Here is a 20,637-nt window from a genome sequence, read left to right as displayed (position 1 = left end):
AGTGGGGTTCCGGGAAAGAGAGGCCGCTTCCGGCCGCTCGACTGCCTTGTGGCTGTGCGTCCGGATTTAGCGACCTACGCCTGCTGCGCGGGAGGAACGGAAACCGGAGCCGGAGCGTAGCACAGGGGGCGGGGCTTCTGGCAGAAGGAGGCGGGCCGGAAAGGCTGGAGGAGCCAACGGGAGCTTTCTGTTGGGTTTGAGTGACGGAGAAAATAACAGTGTTTGGAAACGGAGCCGGGGTGGAGGGAGGGGGGTGAGTTCTACAGTGTAAAGGGCAGAGGTGGAGCTATCCAGAGCTAGAGAGAAAACCTGGAGCTGTATGAGGATTCGAGAAGGCAATGGCAACCCACTCCAGTACACTTGCCTGAAAAATCCCATGGCTGGAGGAGCCTGGTAGGCTGCAGTCCATGGGGTCGCACGGAGTCGGACACGACTGAAGCGACTTAGCAGTAGCAGTGTGAGGATTCTGACTCAGAAGATAACATAAAGAGGTCAAACTGACAGCTCCATCATCCATTGCTGTTCTCAGTGTTTGCTATCTGTCCCCTGTGCTCGCCTTTTGATCGAGCTGTTGCTCAAAAACTGAGTTTGCCTTCTGGTTGGTGTCAAGCCTGAAGACCCAACTAACCAAAGTTCCAAAGAAGTAAAGACATATTACTTGCAGCAATTAAGGAGAGCACAAGCAATCTTCCCCCAAAGCAGTGTCTCCAAACAGCAAAATTGGGGACGCTTTAAGCTAAGTGTTAGTCGCTTGGTGGTGTCCAGCTCTTTGAGACACCATGGATTGTAGCCCACCAGGCCACTCCATCCATGTAATCCTCCAGGCAAGAATACTGAAGTGGATTGCTGTCCCCTTCTCCAGGGGATCTTCCTGATCCAGGGATCCAGCTCAGGTCTCCTGCACTGTAGGCAGATTCTGACCTACCTCAGAAGCCTAAGGGTGCATGCATATTCATTCATGAAGGGGCTTGAGCAGAGGAGAATTCAGCATTGGATTGGGGCAGAGGTCTACAGGGCCCAAGCTTTAGTTGATTGAAGTCAGGAGGGTCGACATCGGCATTCCATCTAACACGTGAGTGGGGAACATTAGTTCTTAGAGAACTCAAAGACATATATCAGATTGTTACATATATCTTTTAAGGAAAAAGCTGGGTTTTGACTGCAAGGAACAAGAAAACTTGTTTCTTTTGTTCCTGCATTCCCTCACTTCTCTCAAGATAATTAATTACTGAGACCTGTTCAAGGACAAGCATTGTGGTCAGGCTTAGATCAAACAATGGCTTAAGCCCAAAATGGCTTTTCTTACATCTTTTTCTAGGGACCCCCCCCCCCCCCGCCACCCTATCTGCTTACAAAGTTGTATGCCACCCCTCCAAACCTCTCCTGGTGTAGGGTACTTCTTCCTGCTCTTTCACTCCAGTTGTTGAAAAGCTAACTATCCTTTAAGGAATCAAGCCATCATCTGATAGCTAGGGGAGAGTGGAAAGAATTCTGAGGCCAAGGATCAAGCAACAAAGCTTCAGATCACACAACTCAGATGAGATTTGAACTCAGCCAAAACTCTGATGGGGACGTGAACCCATGAGGTGGGACTTGAACCCACTGTCTTTCAGTTAAAATTGCTCACCTTGTATCAGAACTTACTGAAGCTCAGGTTCTTTATGTCTCAGCATAGAAAGATTTCAGCAAGAAGCAAAGTGATAGGTAAGCAGTGGATTTATTTAGAGAAATACACATCCCATAAACAGAATGTGGTCTTTCTCAAAAGGCAAGAGCAACCCTGGGAGGAACAGCCTCCACAGACAGAGTGGGTGTCAACTCATAAGATGAGAATCCCTGAAATATGAGGTGATTAGTTTTTATGGCCTAAGTAATCTCATAGACTAATGAGTGGGAGGATTACTCCAACTATTTGGGGGCAGGGATGGAATTTCCAGGAACTGGGCCACCACCCACTTTCTGGCCTTTTATGGTTGGGCTCAGAACTGTCATGGTGCTAGTAGGGGTGTCATTTAGCATATGCTAATGTACTACAATGAACATATAATGAGGCTCCAGGTCTACTGGAAGGTGAATCTTCTGCCATCTTGGACCTACTTGGTTCTAACCAGTTTATGTTTTATCCTCAATAGTTATGTCATTATTTTTATTTGTTTGTTTGGTTTTTGGCTGTAACATGTGACTTGCAGCATCCCATTACTCTGACCAGGGATTGAACCCAGGCCACAGCAGTGAAAGTTTGGAATCCTAACCTCTGGGCCACCAGGAAACTCCTAGCTATTGTCATTCTTTTTTTTTTTTTTTTTTTTTTTTATTGTCATTCTTTTAAAGGTTGTGCTCTTCCCCCTTCCCTTCTGTTTCACTACAGCGGGCACTTAATGAACAAGTAGCCTCAACTACAATTGCAGTAACACCTAACCCAACAAAGAGGTAGTGACAGTGGAATGAAATAATGCAGAAATATTTTGCACTATAAAGTGTAGGTCACATGAGGGTGTTAATAAATCCAAGGTCAAGGTTTACATCCTGCATTATGCTTTAGCTATGCCAACTAAAAAGATGCACACCTGACAGCTGTGAGCTAAGTTTTATTTGGGGCAAAATGAGGACTACAACCCAAGAGAAAAAGGTATGTTTGTTCAGTTGTGTCCGACACTTTGTGACCGCATGGACTGTAGCCAGCCAGGCTCCTCTGTCCATGGAATTTTCCAGGCAAGAATGCTGGAATGGGTTCCATTTCCTTCTCCAGGGAATCTTCCCGATCCAGGGATCAAACCCACATCTCTTGCATCTCCTGCATTGGCAGGCAGATTCTTTACCAGCTGAGACTCCAGGGATGCCAAGAGAGAGCATCTCAGATAGCTCTGAGAGACTACTCCAAATGGGCAGTGGGGGGAAGGTCAATATATAAAATTTTAGTGAAGGGGGAGTTCACTGTAATCAATCAAGTCACAAATAAAGTCACTAGTTTTTCTGCTAGTCACAAGGAACTGATATCACTATGGGGGGTTTAGTGCTTTCTACATAAGAGGAGATGCAAGGAGTCAGTCAGTCAGTCAGTTCAGGGGCTCAGTCATGTCTGATTCATTATAACCCCATGGACTGCAGCACACCAGGCTTCCCTAACCATCACCAACTTCCAGAGCTTACTCAAACTCGTGTCCATCAAGTCCATGATACCATCCAACCATCTCATCCTCTGTCATCCCCTTCTCCTCCCGCCTTCAGTCTTTCCCAGCATCAGGGTCTTTTCAAATGAGTCAGTTCTCCACATCAGGTGGCCAAATTATTAGAGTTTCAGCTTCAGCATCAGTCCTTCCACATGAATATTCAGGACTGATTTCCTTTAGGATGGACTGGTTGGATCTCCTTGCAGTCCAAGAGACTCTCAAGAGTCTTCTCCAACACCACAGTTCAAAAGCATCAATTCTTTGGTGCTCAGCTTTCTTTATAGTCCAACTCTCACATCCATACATGACAACTGGAAAAACCACAGCTTTGACTAGACAGACCTTTGTTGGCAAAGTAATGTCTCTGCTTTTTAATATGCTGTCTAGGTTGGTCATAGCTTTTCTTCCAAGGAGCAAGCATCTTTTAATTTCATTGTGGCAGTCACCATCTGCGGTGCTTTTGGAGCCCAAGAAAATAAAGTCTCTCACTGTTTCCACTGTTTCACCATCTATTTGCCATGAAGTGATGGGACCAGATGCCATGATCTTAGTTTTCTGAATGTTGAGTTTTAAGCCAACTTTTTCACTCTCCACTTTCTCTTTCATCAAGAGGTTCTTTAGTTCTTCTTCACTTTCTGCCGTAAGGGTGGTGTCATCTGCCTATCTAAGGCTATTGATATTTCTCCCAGCAATCTTGACTCCAGCTTGTGCTTTGTCCAACCCAGCATTTCTCATGATGTACTTTGCATATAAGTTAAATAAGCAGGGTGACAATATACAGCCTTGATATTCTCCTTTCCCGATTTGGAACCAGTCTGTTGTTCCATATCCAGTTCTAACTGTTGCTTCTTGACCTGCATACAGATTTCTCAGGAGGCAGATCAGGTGGTCTGGTATTCCCATCTCTTTAAGAATTTTCCACAATTTGTTGTGATCCACACAGTCAAAGGCTTTGGCATAGTCAGTAAAGCAGAAATAGATGTTTTTCTGGAACTCTCTTGCTATTTCAGTGATCCAACAGATGTTAGCAATTTGATCTCTGGTTCCTCTGCCTATTCTAAATCCAGCTTGGACATCTGGAAGTTCACAGTTCACGTAGTGTTGAAGCCTGGCTTGGAGAATTTTGAATATTACTTTGCTAGTGTATGAGATGAGTGCAATTGTGTGGTAGTTTGAACATTCTTTGGCATTGCCTTTCTTTGGGATTGGAATGAAAACTGATCTTTTCCAGTTCTGTGGCCACCGTTGAGTTTTCCAAATTTGCTGGCATATTGAGTGCAACGCTTTCACAGCATCATCTTTTAGGATTTGAAATAGCTCAACTGGAATTCTGTCACTTCCACTAACTTTGTTCGTAGTGATGCTTCCTAACGCCCACTTGACTTCACATTCCAGTATGTCTGGTTCTAGGTGAGTGATCACACTATTGTGGTTATCTGGGTCATGAAGATCTTTTTGTGTAGTTCTTCTGTGTATTCTTGCCACCTCTTCTTAATATCTTCTGCTTCTGTTAAGTCCATACCATTTCTGTCTTTTATTGTGCCCATTTTTGCATGAAATATTCCCTTGGTATCTCTAATTTTCTTAAAGAGATCTCTAATCTTTCCTATTCTGTTATTTTCCTCTATTTCTTTGCATTGATCACTGAGGAAGGCTTTCTTATCTCTCCTTGCTGTTCTTTGGAACTCTGCATTCAAATGGATATAACTTTCCTTTTCTCCTTTGCCTTTTGCTTCTCTTCTTTCCTCAACTATTTGTAAGGCCTCCTCAGACAACCATTTTGCCTTTTTGCATTTCTTTTTCTTGGGGATGATCTTGATCACTGCCTCCTGTACAATGTCACGAACCTCCATCCATAGTTCTTCAGGCACTCTGTATATCAGATCTAATCCCTTGAATCTATTTGTCACTTCCACTATATAATCATAATGGATTTGATTTAGTTCATACCTGAATGGTCTATTGGTTTTCTCTACTTTCTTCAATTTAAGTCTGAATTTTGCGATAAGGAGTTCGTCAGATGCAAGGATTGGGATCATGAAATCAGTTCCTGAACATACCCAACTATCTAAAGAGCTGTCCCAACAGTTTCACTGGAGCACAGAGTGCCTGACGCTCTGTCCTAAACTCCCTTCGGGGAGTGTCAAAGGTCAGCAGTTGCAGCAGCACAGGCAGATGGCAAATGGCCTTGTTGTTGTTGTTCAGTCACTGGCAAATGCTCCTGGCAAGTGCCAGTTTTTAGTTGACAGATGTTTGTGGTTTCATTCTTTGAAATGAATTAATGTAGGGTGCTTATTAAAAGAAGACTGTGGTAGGCAGAGAAGAGTCCAAAAGGCTGAAAAGATGGTTTTTACCCTCAAGGTTCTACAGTCTAACTGGAAAGGGAGACACCCAAACTGATCATTAGTGGGCAAAGTGTGCTGGATAACAGAGCCAAGTGCTTCAAACAGACCTAACTTCAGGATGCCTCAGGGAAGTTTTACAGAGGAAATTATTTTAATCTGGCTTTAAAATAGTGAATTTTCCAGAAAGAAAGAAAGGCATCTCAGACCGAAGAGACAAAGACTAAAGAGACAAACACAAATATGTCCAGTGAAATGAAAGGCACTTAGCAAACCGTGCCTTTAATTAATGTTAGTGGTTATTATTTTTTAAAATATTCATTTATTTGGTTGTGCGGGGTCTTAGTTGTAGCATGAGGGATTTTCCATCTCTGTTGCAGCATGTGGGATTTTTTGTATGGCATGCGGGATCTATTGGTCATAGGGCTTCCCTGAGAGCTAAGTTGGTAAAGAATCTACTTGCAATGCAGGAGACTTCAGTTCAATTCTTGGGTTGAGAAAATCCACTGGAGAAGGGATAGGTTACCCATTCCAGTATTCTTGGGCTTCTCTTGTGGCTCAGCTGGTAAAGAATCCACCTGCAATGTGGGAGGCCTGGGTTCAATCCCTGGGTTGGGAAGATCTCCTGGAGAAGGGAGAGGCTACCCACTCCAGTATTCTGGCCTGGAGATTTCCATGGACTGTATAGTCCATGGGGGTCACAAAGAGGCAGACATCACTGAGTAACTCACTTCTTACTGATCATGGTATGGAATCTCTTGGTTGTGGCATGTGGGATCTAGTTCCCTGACCAGGGATCAAACCCTAGTCCCCTGCTTTGCCTAAGCATGGAGTCTTAGCCACTGGACTACCAGGGAAGTCCCAGCTATTATTATTATTATTGTTACCATATTTGATCAAAAATAAGCTGCCAGCAAATGTAAGACACTAACAAAAAATGCTGAAATTAAAAACAGTGGTTTCATATTGCTTAGATTTAGGTATACTTACTGAAAATAGCTGACTTAAACTTCTTTAGACAAAGATTTGTTTCCTATGTCATCCTGCTGTGTTTTTAAAGATACCATAAATAACAATTAAAAACAACACTCACACAATTCAATTGAAGTGATGACAACATGAATTGCTATGACCCAGTCTTGCTGTTGCTATTGTTTAGTTGTGACTCTTTTCAGCCCCACAGACTGTAGCTCACCAGCCTTCTCTGTCCATGGGATTTCCTAGGCAAGAATACTGGAGTGGGTTAATGTTTCCTTCTCTGGGGGATCTTCTTGACCCAGGAATTGAACCACATCTCCTCCACTGGCAGGTGGATTCTTTATCACTGAGCCCCCATGACCCAGTATACACATGAACAATTGGCCAACAGCAATCTTAAGATATGTCCCAATTTCAGAGACAGGAAATGCACATTTATGCATCATTGATACAAAGGATTATCATTGTTATTATTAGATACAAGCCTGCAGGAAGGAGTTTGGTGCACTTAGAAAAACAAAGGGAATTCAGTTCATGTTGAGAGTAAACTGCAAAAAGGAAACAGAAAGGAATGATGGAAATAAAGTTGAGAAGACAAGGCCGGACTGGTACAGAAAACAAGAATATCCTGCTTTCCTTTTGAAAGGAAAAGCTGTATTGAACTGATGACATTTTCCTTTGATCTTCATTACTGTACATGAAAATACCATGAGGCACCCAAGTGAATCCTTTGGGCTTCAAATAAGGTCTTCCTTGCCCCTATTGTATAATGTCAACCCAATTTCCCCTTGGAAATTGGAGTCAATCACTCAGACTAGTATAGTAATTCTTTCTCTGCCTGTTGGCTCAGCAAGAAGAGCCCAAAATGACCAGGGCAGTGTCATTATATGTTTCAATATAATGGAACAGTGACTCTTCTTTAGTGAAACTACTCCTCCTTTGGGGACTAAGTACTCCAAATCCCCTGAACATAAGAATTTATAAATGAGTTATTACATTTAAAAGTAACAAGAACCACTCCTACCTCTGAGTTCTGGAATCATGTATTCTAACAGTGGAAGAAACAGTACATATTTTAGTTTTTGACATGAGGCACATACCACAAACCTGTAAGACAGCTTCCCAACTCATAAGATGTTGTCTCTCAGCTCCCACAATTAAGTCTGCAAGAGCTTGTTACACCTTTTTTTTTTAAATCATAGCTACATATGAATGATGGGATACCTGGCAAGACCAAGAAATTTCTTTGCTATATTTTTTTCCATTATAAAATAAGCTTCCTAGTCAGAAGCAATGTGTGAAATACCATGAAAATGAATAAGGTATCCATGAATGGTAGGGTGGCAGCGACATTACAGTTAGATGTTATTAGTCAGGGTTCTCCAGGAAAACAGAACCAACAGGATTATAGAGATAGTAAAATATTCAAATAAACAGTATACCATAGACTGAGAGGCTTATAAACAACAGAAATTTATTGCTCACAGTTCTGGAGGCTGAAAAGTCTAAGATGAGGGTGCTCTCAGATTCAGTGTCTGGTAAGAGCGCAATTCCTGTTCATAAACAGCTGTCTTCTCTCCATGTCCTCATGGTTAAAGATGTAAAGGGGCTCTCTGGGATCTGTTTTACAAGGGATCTGTTTTTATAAGCCCATTCATGAGGGTTCCATCCTCATGATCTTATCACCTTCCAGAGGCCTGACCTCCTAATACCTTCTCATTGAGGGTTAGGATTTTAACATATGAATTTGGACATGAGGTAGGGAGTCTATAGCAGTAGGAAACTCAAATCTGAATCTGGGATATGTATCTATTCTTATGTGGTTAAATCACCTTTCCTTCCATCCTGGAAAGGATCCAGCATAGGTAGAATAATTTTTTTTTAATGGCCTCAATTCTTCCCCTCTCTGTATTTAAATCCCTTTGAAGCTGTTTCCATTAAGAGATGGAATCTATATCCCCACCCTTTGAATTCTGCTGGCCTTGTGCCTGGCCAGTAAAGTATAGCGGAAGTATTAGTAACAGTGTGCTAGTTTTGAACCTAGGCCTCAAGTTCCACCCACACACCAGTTTTTAATGTCTTTTGCTTGGTTTTGGAACCCTACCATTGCCATGAGAATAAGTCCAACCTAGTCTGCTGGAGCGTGAATGACAACATGGAACAAAGCCAACTTCACCCAGCTGAGGCTATTTAAGATCAGCCCCACCCTAGCTGATCCACCATCTGACTACAAATGCATGAGTGAGACCAAATAATACCAGAAGAACTGCCTAATTTATAGGCTATGAGAAAGAATTAATGGTTATAGTCTTAAGGTATTAAGTTTGGGGGTCAGGAGGTTGTCATATGGTTAGAGAGTCTCTAAGCTGCTAAATTGCATAGAATCAGCTGGTAAGGAGACAACAAACCCAAATGGATTTAGGCAGCTTATTCACAGTGTAGCAGACAGCATGAACTTCATGTTTGTATTGGTTCCCCTTGACCTTTAAACACCGTAAGGGTGATGCAGATCAATGCCATGCACAGTACATCTGCAAAACAGATGAAGGACACTGAGTTTAGGAAACCCTCAATCTTTAAAGAGGGAATGCTAGCAAACCTGCCCTTTGAAGGGGACAGTATCTTTTTATTTTTTCCTAACTTCCTTTTCTTATACTGATCGGGAACAAATCTGCCTTCTAATCCAATGTGAGACATTTTTAAAAAAAATTTGCTGTGCTGGGTCTTAGTTGCAGCATGCAGGTTCTTCATTGCTGCACTGAGGATCTTTTAATTTTAATTGAGGCATGGGAGGATCATAGTTCCTTAACCAGGGATCAAACTTGGGCCCTCGGCATTGGGAGCACAGAATTTTAACCACTGGACCACCAGGGAAGCCCTTGGGAGGCATTTTTTTTATCACCATGAAATGTCTCCAGGATTGGAAGGTGATACTAGCTTTATTAGGCTTCCCTGGTGGCTCAGTCTGCAATGCGGGAGATCCAGATTTGATCCCTGATTTGGGAAGATCTCCTGGAGAAAGAAACAGCAACCCACTCCCGTATTCTTGCCTGGGAAATTCCACGGACAGAGGAGCCTGGCGGGCTACAGTCCATGGGGTCACAAAAGAGTTGGATGAAACTTAGCAACTAAACAAGAACAACAATGATGAAGTAAACCTGCACCCTAACCCTAAGCAGCTTTGCAAAGATCCTCAAACAAAGCTGTTCATGCCATTTGCTTAGTGATGCCAGCATTTCTCCCAACAATTTGTTACAGTTCAGTACAGCTAACTGATTTGCAGGACTGTCAAGTTACCACCAAGTATCTAGTCCCCCCGTGGGAATAATACTATATCAGGGACTCAGTGTTGGCCTCTGCTGTTGGACATTCATCACTGACTACATCAGCTTTGTTGAGAAGAAGTCTAAACCATAGAGCCCATGCACAGACTCCACCCTTGCCATCACGGCCACCTTTCTCATGACTCCACTGAGCTGGGGAAAGAGGTTGGCTGGCATGCAGAGGTTGGATCATTATGTTCTATCATTTTTTTAAAAAGCCTCTTCTACAATGGGTGCCCTCTGGTGGGCATTTGTAGGAAGCACAAATGTTTTCACCATTCCAAGACAATTCATCCTTATACCAACATCCTGGATCTTCTTGTCCCCAGTCTTGTGCTGTCATATTTTCCAAGTCTTTGGCCAACAAGAAAGGGGCCTGAGCACGCAGTACCTAGAGATGGGCCTTCCAGGACATTAAGAACAGCAGAAAAGGGAAAAGAACGAATGGAAAGGGGGTCAGGGAAGACAAGGAAAATAAGCAGAAGAAAAAAAAAAGTGCTCCAAGAAACCAATGAGACCTGAAAACCTGACACAGTGCTATGAACTAGGATGTCCTCATGAGGGCACTCTCAAAGGTTTTACTCTATGTTTTTCCTTTGGATTATAATGACGGTTATATTTGGCAATGAGTTTTAAGTTTTTCTCCTCTGACTGTAATTTTCTTTAGTTAATGCCAGCAGATCTGAAAAGTCTCATGTTATTGTTGTTTAGTCACTAAGTCGTGTCTGACTCCTTTGCAACCCCATGGACTGTAGCCCGCCAGGCTCCTCTGTCCATGGGGTTTCCTAGGCAAGAATACGGGAGTGGGTTGCCATTTCCTTCTCCAGGGGATCTTCCTGACACTGGGATCAAACCCGGGTCTCCTGCATTGGCAGGCAGATTCTTCACCACTGAGCCACCAGGGAAGCCCAGATAGTCTTGTGTAAATGTAAGTGTTAGTCGCTCAGTCGTGCCTGACTCTTTGTGACCCCATGGACTGCAGCCCACCAGGCTCCTCTGTCCATGGGATTCTCCAGGCAAGAATACATATACCCCTACAAATGAAGAGAGGTGGGTTTTGCTTTTTTTTAATTGAGGTATCCTTAATTTACAATATTATATTGGTTTCAGATGTACAGCATAGTGATTCAATACTTCTATAGATTATACTCCATTTAGAGGAATTACAAAATAATGACATTTCCCTGTGTCATACACTGTATCTACTACTTATTTTATATATAGTAGACTGTATGTCTTAATTAATCCCATACCCCTATGTTGCCTCTTCCCCTTCCTCTCCCCACTGGTAACCACTAGCTTGTTCTTTGTATCTGTGAGTCTCTTTCTGTTTCATTATATATATATTTGCTTGTGTTAGTTTTTAGCTTCCAGATACAAGTGTTAACAGAGTATTTGTCTTGGTCTGTCTGACTGATTTCACTAAGCATAACACCCTATAGGTCCATCTATTTGCAACAGCAAATAGCAGAATGTCATTCTTTTTTATGACTAAGTAGTATTCCTGTGTGTGTGTGTGTGTAGACACACAGACATCTTTTGTACCTATTCATCTACTGAACACTTAGGTTGCTTCCATATCTTGATTATTGTAAATAATGTTGCTATGAATATTGGGGGTATACTCATGTTTTGTTTTCTTCAGATTATATACCCTGGAATAGAGTTAATGGGTCATATGATAGTTCTATTTTTAGTTTTTAAAGGAACTTTCATAACATTCTCCATAGGAGTTGCACCAATTTATATTCCCACAGTGTATGAGGGTTCCTTTTTCTCCACATCTTTGCCAACATTTGTTATTTGTGGTCTTTTTGATGACAGCCATTCTGAAAGATCTCAGGTGATATCTCATTGTGGATTTTTTAAAAAATAATTTTACTTAATTATTTGGCTGTGCTGGGTCTTTGTTGCTGCACATGCTTTTCTCTAGTTGTGGCGAGCGCAGGTTACTCTCTAGATGTCGTGCACAGGCGTCTCATTGCAGCAGCTTCTCTCGTTGTGGAGCACAGGCTCTAGAGTGTTTGGGCTTCAGCAGTTGGGGCACATGGGCTTAGCTGATCCTCGACTTCTAGGATCTTCCTGGACCAGGCATCAAATCCATATCTCCTGCATTGGCAGGTGGGTTCTTTACCACTGAGCCACCAGGGAGACCCTCATTGCAGTTTTGATTTGCATTTCTCTAATAATTACTGATGCTGAGTATCTTTTCATGTGCCTGTTGGCCATCTGTTCATCTTCTTTGGAAAAATGTTTATTTGGGTCCTTTGCCCATTTTTTAATTGGGGTTTCAAAGTCCCTGATGCTGGGAAAAATTGAGGGCAGTAGGAAAAGAGGGCATCAGAGAATGAGATGGCTGGATGGGATCATCAATGCAATAGACATGAATTTGGGCAAACTTTGGGAGATGGTGAGGGACAGGGAGGCCTGGTGTGTTGCAGTCCATGGGGTTGCAGAGTTGGACATGACTGAGCACACACACACACACACACACACAGAGAAGCGTGGCAGGAATAGGGAGGAAAGAAAGAGTAGAAAACAAATACAATCTACTAGTGAAAAACCTCTACTGATAGGGTGATTAAGACACTTTTAAGAATAGATATGCCCAATATTAAATTTGAAGTTGTTTGCATTTCTGTATGGTAAACTCCCTTCCTTTTATTTGCCTGTTATGTGAGCAAATAGCTGGTGCAGGTGGTATCTGTAAAATTTCAGGAAAAGATTTGAGTGTTAACTCTGGGTAAGCATTGTATAGAACAGCACAACAGGTTAAGAAATCTAGTTGATCCCGATGCTGAATGAATCTAGCAGGAGCAGAGAACCAGAACTGACCTTAAGAAGACAGGCCCCCTGGGGATGTGCAGAACTCTTGGGGAGGACATTGATCTTTCCATAATTCATAAAAGTGAGATTTTAAGCAATTCTAGTTAGATCTTATAGAGCAGAGTGTCTCTCTGGAATCAAATCTCAGAAGTGTAATTACTGATCAAAGGGTATGAACGTTTTTTGGCTCCTTATGAATAATGTTGAATTGAATCATGACATAAAGTTCAGATAGACATTTAGGATTTTTCTACTTTAAACTGTCAGCCATATTAAATACAAAAAAAGAAAAATACGGAACAAGCTTTGAGAATAAAAAATATATACAAGCAGATGCAGTTACTGAATTAAAATGCTCACTGAAAATAACTATGTTCTGAGAAATTTTACGTTTAAATTTGAAATTTCCTGATTCAGTGTTAATTCCCTACAGCTTGGCAGTTAAACTTTACCTTCAGTCCCAGGGAAACCAGGATGCATGGTAGTCAAACTAAGTAGGAAATGTGGGCCATCTACACCAGACCTGAACTTGGAGAGGATGAAGGTGTCTTCCTTAAAGTTACCTAATGTCTTTGGTTACGAAGTAGAACCTGAGTGAGTCACTTCTTTAAGTGACTTAGCGAGGATGTGTTCTCAAGTGAAGGGCGGGGGGCGGGGGGGAGGGTAGTGAGCGAAGCAGGACAAAGTCAAAGAAGACCACTAAACAGGAATGTGCTGTCCAGCAAAGGCTGACTTCAGCCTGATCCCACAAGGAGCTCTAAAATAGGAACCGCATCAGACCTGTTCCTCCTTGAGGAGAGGGATCAGTCTTCTGAACCTCCACACAAGTGAGATGGCAATTCTTTCCTAGAGCAGGTCTCAAAATTAGGGTGCATCAGAATTACCTGGGGGACTTGTTAAAACAGACTGCTGGGCAGACTTCCAGAGTTTCTGATTCAGTAGATCTGAGGTAGGGACTAGCGAATCTGTATTTCTAACAAGTTCCCAGGTATTGGGGGTGCTGCTGGTCTAGGAACCACACATTGAGAACTGCTGCTCTACAGAAGAGGACATTTGTGAGGTTTCAGCAGCCAACACTCACAGCACCCAGGAGAGAAGATCTGAGCGGCATTGACTTCGAGTACTAATGTGGCATCTTCCTCATGAAGGCAGACACCAGGGCTAGAAGACTGGACCACAAGCTGAGGCTGGCTGGATTACATTTTTAGGTCTGACTGTCTAGATTCATGACACCCTATTACTTTCCTGCTGTCATTCCGCATCTCCAGCCAAAGCATGGCTGAAACATTCCAACTCATCTCCACATTGCTGTTAGACTTCAGGGAAGGGCCTGACAGGTCCATGAGACTTTAAAGAGGAAACAGCTGCACCTCAGTAGGCAAGTACAGTGGAGTCAGTGGCCATGCATGGAAAGAACCTCAAGATGGAAACAAATATTTGGTGGCAAAACTCACTAGACCACCATGGAAATTTCTGGTGTCTATTTGGTTTTTTGTTTAAATTTTATTTATTTGTTTTTAGCTGTACTGTGTCTTCATTGTGCACTGGCTTTCTCTGGTTGCAGCAAGCTGGGGGGTGGGCTCCTCCCCAGCTTTCGTGGGCAGACTTCTCCTTGTGCTGGTTTCTCTGGTTGCTGAGCAGATCTCCAGAGTGGTGGACTCAGTAGTTCTGGCCCACAGGCTTAGTTGCCTTGCAGCATGTGGAATATTCCCAGACCAGGGGTCAAACCCACGTCCCCTGCATTGGGCAGGTGGATTCTTAACCACTGAACCATTAGGGAACTTATGTCTGTTTTTTTTTTAATTTATTTAAAGAAAGATGACTCTTTAAGGCAACTTTTAATTTCATACTTCCCACCAGAGTCCGTAACAAAGAGCCCCGGCCCCTGGGGATCACCACCAGCTGAAGCTGAATGTATAGAAGTAGTCGGAGACCTTGGCTGGTAACGGACTGTTGTGTGAATAGCATACCTGGTACCCTTGGGCCTTAATGTCCATGTTCAGGCAGTCCAGGAGGTCACTGATATCCAGGGCTGCCTTCCAAGGCCCGAATTTGACCACTGACCTTTTGTTCGCCTCCAGGGAGCGCAGGGCGTCTGCGCAGTTTGCATCCTCCTTTTCGTTTCGTACCAGGCACACCAGGACTCGGGAGCAGCGCGCCGCCACGGCCTCGGCGCGCGCCAGGCGCACCATGAGCTCCAGGTTCTCGCTGTATCCTGGCACCTGCAGCAGGAACTGCTTCCGCGCCACCTGCTCGCCGAAGATCTGGGGCGTGTCCTCCAGGTGTTTGATCAAGGGCTTGATCTCGTAGTACTGAGCCTCGCGGTACACCTCCGGGATGTGCTGGGTGGGCAGCTGCCCACTGCGCAGATATTCCAGGATGGGTCCAAAGTGGGTGCCGCAGCGATCGATGAAGAAGCGTCCCTCGGCATCCAGGCAGGCCTTGGCGGGGCTGGAGAACATCTCTGCGAGCTTTGAGCCTGGGAACTTCCTCAGGGTGCCCAAGGTGGTGGTATAGAACTCACCCCCCACGTTCAGGTCCACGACCGGGGATTCCTGGGGGACACAAGAGGCAGAATGACCAACAGCGCCACCTCCGGGGAGCTCATGATTCATTTTCATCCGAAGAATAATACTCTACAGAATTTAGGGGAGCCGGAAGAATTGGCTTCAGCTTACTGGAATGTCCATCTTACAGGAAAGGGGTTCTATTTATGCTGTAGAGCTACAGAGAGTAGGCATTTTAAGGAAGGAAAATACTTTGGTTTGAAATAAGAATACCGAATTCAAGCATTTGAAATTTAGGTCACAGAATATTAGTGGAGGAAGCTTCTGTGGAAGCAAGTTGCAGGGAGAATACTGCTTAAGTGTGTGGTCTGTGGCAAGACTTTTCCCCTCCCTAGACCTCAGATTCCTTATTCATAAAATAAGGATTTGGAGCTTTTGTGACATGAGATCCTGACAGGAATGCTTAGATATAAGACATTGTTTGTTTGTTTGTTTGTTTTTTAAGGCATCGGGAAAAGGGAGAAATACATTTTCAACCTTTTAGAAAGGTTAAAGAAACCATACATGAATTCAATCCAGGAATCATTTCTTTGGTACTTACTGTGTGTCCACAGCCTGTGCTGGGAATGGTGATAAAAATTCTTATTTCATATAAATCAGAAGTTCTGGCTAGCAGTTGGCATGACATTAACAGAATTTGTTTGATGGGTACTTTTTCAAAATAAGGGCCCATGGGATTAAATAACAGAAATATCCTTGGTGGTGACAAGGTCAGAAAACCAAATACAACAGGTGTAAAACTGCCTCATAAATGGTAACGTATTGTGCAAACATAAATTAGATTTAGCTGTTCATCAGAATTTTTAGAGGCTCTTCTCTCAGGCTGAGCACTAAGAATGTGGGTGAGACCCATGCGGTATCTGCCTGGAGATGCCCACAGGCCAACATAGACAGGGACTTAGACATAGAAAAGACTGAGAGTCGGGCTTCATTTGGGGGATATTAAGTGCTGCCCCCACAGACCTAACAAAAATACCCGGATACTCCATTAGTGATTATTACACATGGGGTGATACATCAGTCATTACCCTACAAACCAGCTTCCTGAACACCTTTCATCATTTAAAATCCATTCAATAAAACATGTATGCACCTACTTTGTGTCAGGCAGCTGGAACAAGAGGAACAAGCGGACCTCCCCTCACAGTCTTCTAACTGTGCAAAGTTACTAACTCCACCTTCACACCAGTCCTATGAAGAACATATTAAACCCCCATTTTCCCGATGAAGAAACTAAGGAGGTGAAGTTTAAGTTGCTTAAGATCAACCAGTTATTAAGTGATAATGTCACAGGATTTGAACTCAGATCTGACTTACCCTGAAGCTTGCACTTAGTCATTACAGAAGTTAATTTCCAACCTTCGAACACCTCCACTCTTCATTTCCCAGTCATCCAACAAAATGTAGGAAGAACCTATTCCACCCAAGCGTTCTCTGAAGCAGATGAACATGACAGAGTTCCTGCTCTTGAGGAGCTCACAGGGGAGAGAAGGAAACAGATGGTTTCGATGTGTAGGTGCTGAGGGGGAAGACTCAAAGGTAAAAGGGATTGGCTCCTTCTGTGGACGAGGGCTGGAGGTTGTCAGGGAAGGTCTCCTAGGGGATGCGATGGCTGTGGGTGTGGAAAAGATCTGCAGTGTTGGGGGGGAAGCTGGATTTCCAAACTGGAGACTTGACTGCAGGTCATTGCAGGGCCAGGGGTATAGGAATGTCCTTCAGTCTGATTGAGGTGTGACTTCCTTTTCAACTTGTCTGTGGGCTCTACCTCTAAGATTAAAGTACTGGAATTAAGAGAGCTCAAGGCAGCCAGATTTCGGGGGAAGAACCAAGTTGCCATAGCAACAGTTCCTGCCAAGGGACAGTTATGCTGTCTGGAACGGAGAGGGGAGAAAAGAGGATGCATTCTGACAGTAGCCAAACAATTCAGCCTTGAGAAAAATAAGCCCAGGACCTGTGACTCTCTCCTTTTCCCATAAACCTCCAGGCTCCTTGGCAAGGGTGTTTGGTTAACCCGAAGGTGGTTCTGTAAAGGAGGCGGTTAAGTGAGAAGTTGCAGACTCTAACCCCTGAGTGGACTGGTGATGGATTCTTCTCACTCCTCTACCACTGAAAGCTTGCAGGTGCTCTTAACATCCCCCACATTGCAGGTAAGGAAAGCTCAGAGAGAAGGATCACCCAGTCAGGAAGTGAGAAAGTCGCTGTGCTGTGTCATAAGTTGCTTCAGTCTTGTCTGACTCTTAGCGACCCCACTGACTGTAGTCCATCAGGCTCCTTGGTCCATGGGATTCTCCAGGCAAGAATACTGGGGTGAGTTGCCGTGCCTTGCTCCAGGGGATTTTCTTGATCCAGGGACTGAACTGTCTCTTATGTCTCCTGCATTGGCAGATGGGTTTTTTACCACTAGCACCACCTGGTATAAGGGGCAGTTGGGATCAAATCCGTGTCAGTCTGACTGAGGACAGTATGCGTGTTCTACTCCCACCCTCCCAACATCCAGTCCCACTGCTGCCAAGTTATCAGCTACGTTCCTGGGGCATCTCACTTCCTTCTCCAGGCTTGAGTGTGTTAGTCACTCAGTCATGTCTGACTCTTCGTGACCCCATGGATTGGGGCCCACCAGGCTCCTCCATCCATGGGATTTTCCAGGCAAGGATACAGGAGTAGGTTGCCATTCCCTTCTCCAGGAGATCTTCCCGACCCAGGGATCGAACCTGGGTCTCTTGCATAGCAGGTAGACTCTTTACCGTCTGAGCCACTCTGAGCTTAAGCTTAGTCATCTATGACGTAGGGAGGCAAAATGGATGAAGAGAACTCAGTTTCTTCAGCTCTGAAAGTTTAATGAATCCAATTACTTCAAATGTTGTTTCTGAAGCTCATTTCCAGATACTAAACAAAATAGTCCCCTGCCCTGATATCTTCACCCCCATCTCTTTATCACCCAAGACCTGGGCCCTGTCCCCAAGCTTCTTAATTCTGTCCCTTTTCCCTCCTTGTTTTCTAAAGACACCAAACCTCTTTGGGAATCCCAAACCTCCTACATCATTCATGAATACTGCTGTATTTGTTTCTAGCAGATAAAGACTTCTTTCCCATCCCTCTTCTAGACTACCAGCCCTTCCTTCACGGCCCCTCTTCCCCGCCTGTTCTACCCAGTCACCCTGGTGAAGCATTCCTCGATGGGCAAGCCTTATCTGTGTGCAGGGGTTGGGGAAATGTGGGTATCAGGCTAGTGCTGGTACACAAGGATGAATCAGACAGGCCCAACTCTAACCCCACCAAACATTCATATGTTTCCTTAGGTCACTCTCAGTCTAGTCAGTGGAGGGACATCTCCAGTCATCCCCAAGCCCCAAGATCTCTCCCCACACCACAACTTGGACATTTTCCCACTGCATCCTGTCTCAGTCATCTGAGCCAGAAACCTAGACTGTAATCTTGCACTCTGCTCATGTTCTCAACCTCCCCCACACACAGGTGATGTCACTAAATCCTGGTGATTCTAAATGCCTGGTCAGATCCACAGCTCCTGGCTCCCTAGAATGTCCTCACCCAATCCAACATCAACTCTGAAACCAGAGCAGTTTCTCTGAAGAGCAAATCTGATCTAGTCACCACCTGCATTAACCAGTTCAGTGATCCCACATCTCTTTAAAGGTAAACTCCAGACTCCTTAACAAGGTTTACAAGACCCTTTGTAACCCTGACAGTCAACTAGCAGAGCCACCTACTGGTCTCCCATTAGGAACCAACCAGAGCACGCTGGGCCCCACTGTCCGCAGGAGTTCACTCCGCTTACCACCCACTGTCCCGTCACTCAGCCCACTCAGCCTTCAAGTTAATTGCTCTGGGCATTTTCTGGATGGGTTGTCTGCTTGTGATTTCAGAGGCCCCATGTACTTCCCTCATCATGGTAGTTATCTCTCTCTTGTAATTTTGTTCCTTCATCTGAATCCCCCACTAGCGTGGAAGGCTCCTAAGGGAGGATTATCCCAGATTCATCTTCACGTTACCAGTACATACGACAGGGCTCCCCACGGGAGGGTGCTCAACGTGTCTGTTGAATTAAACCGCATTTACCCTCAGCGCTGACTTACAGGAGCGCCTGGGGTTCTCATAAAGGCCAGTCTTGGCCTACTTCGCATCAAGCGCCGCCCTGGCTTCCTCCCTCTTCTGATAATTAATTCAGACATTTATTGGGCACCCTAGGTGGCCACGCCTCTGATCAGGTGACTTTGTCAACAGCCAACAACAATGAGGCTGTCATCACCTAACTGGTAAATGCCACAGTCGCCCCACGGCTGGGTCTGCTTTCCCTTCCTACAGGTCTTGGAGGTGGCACCTAGCCCGGGAGAGCTGAGAAGGTTCTGATACTCGAGTGCGCTGGGCTTTTTCTTGACAGTCCCCTCGGTCCACACTGCCCCCTCCTCCCCACCCCCAATCCTGGGAGGAAACAGGCGCATGCAGGAAGACTCAGGAGCCAGCCAGAGGGCAGGGGTTCAGGTTGCAGAAGGGGTGCGGTGGGGTGGGGGCGAGGGGACGGTACTCCGGCCCGCCCCCACCGGGGGCTTCTCCCACCGGCAGGAGGCGTGGGGCAGGGAAGGAGGGGGGCGAGCCCGAGGGGCTGCGAGGCGAGATCCAGAGCAGACGGGGAGGAGACCAAAGGCAGCCAAGCCGGGAAGAGGGCCACGAGGAGCAGCCGGACCTAGCCGGAGCCGGCACCGAGAGCGGGGCGCCGCAGGAGAGATCGAAGCTGCAGCCGCAGGCCGAGAGGGGCGCGCCCGAAGCAGGGGAACCCAGACCTGCGGGGAGGGAAGGGTTAGAGGGCCCTGGAAGGAGTGAGGAAAGCGAGGGCCGCGGTCCCGGAGCCGGGCGGCTCTGCACGCCCGCTGCGGGCTTCGCACTCACCGTCCGCCGGCCCGCGGGGGGCGCGGCCCGGCCGCTCGGCCGGGAGTCGGGCGCTGAGGTCAGGCTCATCTCCCCCGGCCCCGCGGGCGCTGGCCCGAGCAGGGTACTTGTGGCCGGCCGAAGTGCACCTGGCTCCCGCCCGGGGGTGGGGGAATCCTACCCAGGGTGTGGTGAGAGCCCTGATTGGGCTGACACCTTAGGCTGGCCACTGCCCCTCTCTTGTCTGGGTTGCTGGACAACCAAATGGGGAAGGGAGAGGGAACTGACGTTGACACCCTGGACACTGTCCACTCACTACAGCCCTGGGGGTGAAGGATGAGAAACACCCATTTTACAGGTAAGAAAAGTGAGTCTCCAGGGGAGAGTGGATTATATAGCCACCTGAGGTCAGCTGCTGAAAGTGCAGCACATGCTAGGTACCTGCTGTGTGTGTTATTTTGCTGGTAAAACATAATCCTGGTGATCCGGGATTATTAATATATTATTATTAAAGAATCTGCCTGCCGATGCAGAGAACCTGGGTTCA

At 45.3% G+C, this 20,637-nt stretch overlaps 1 protein-coding gene across 1 annotated transcript; it reads right to left on the bottom strand.

The window, feature by feature from the left end:
* Positions 1 to 14,165: 14,165 nt before the first annotated feature.
* KCTD14 (potassium channel tetramerization domain containing 14) lies at positions 14,166 to 20,322 on the bottom strand. Its single transcript, XM_065936659.1, has 2 exons — positions 20,112 to 20,322; positions 14,166 to 15,194 (listed from the first exon to the last, which is right to left on the bottom strand). Exons 1-2 carry the CDS (start codon positions 20,178 to 20,180, stop codon positions 14,532 to 14,534), a joined length of 732 nt encoding a protein of 243 aa, XP_065792731.1. The 5' UTR covers positions 20,181 to 20,322; the 3' UTR covers positions 14,166 to 14,531.
* Positions 20,323 to 20,637: the final 315 nt, after the last annotated feature.

Source organism: Muntiacus reevesi, chromosome 5 (genome assembly GCF_963930625.1).
Source record: "Muntiacus reevesi chromosome 5, mMunRee1.1, whole genome shotgun sequence".
Classification (NCBI taxonomy): domain Eukaryota; kingdom Metazoa; phylum Chordata; class Mammalia; order Artiodactyla; family Cervidae; genus Muntiacus; species Muntiacus reevesi.
The sequence above is the reverse complement of the archived record's forward strand: the minus strand, read 5'-3'. Positions and strand labels throughout refer to the sequence as shown.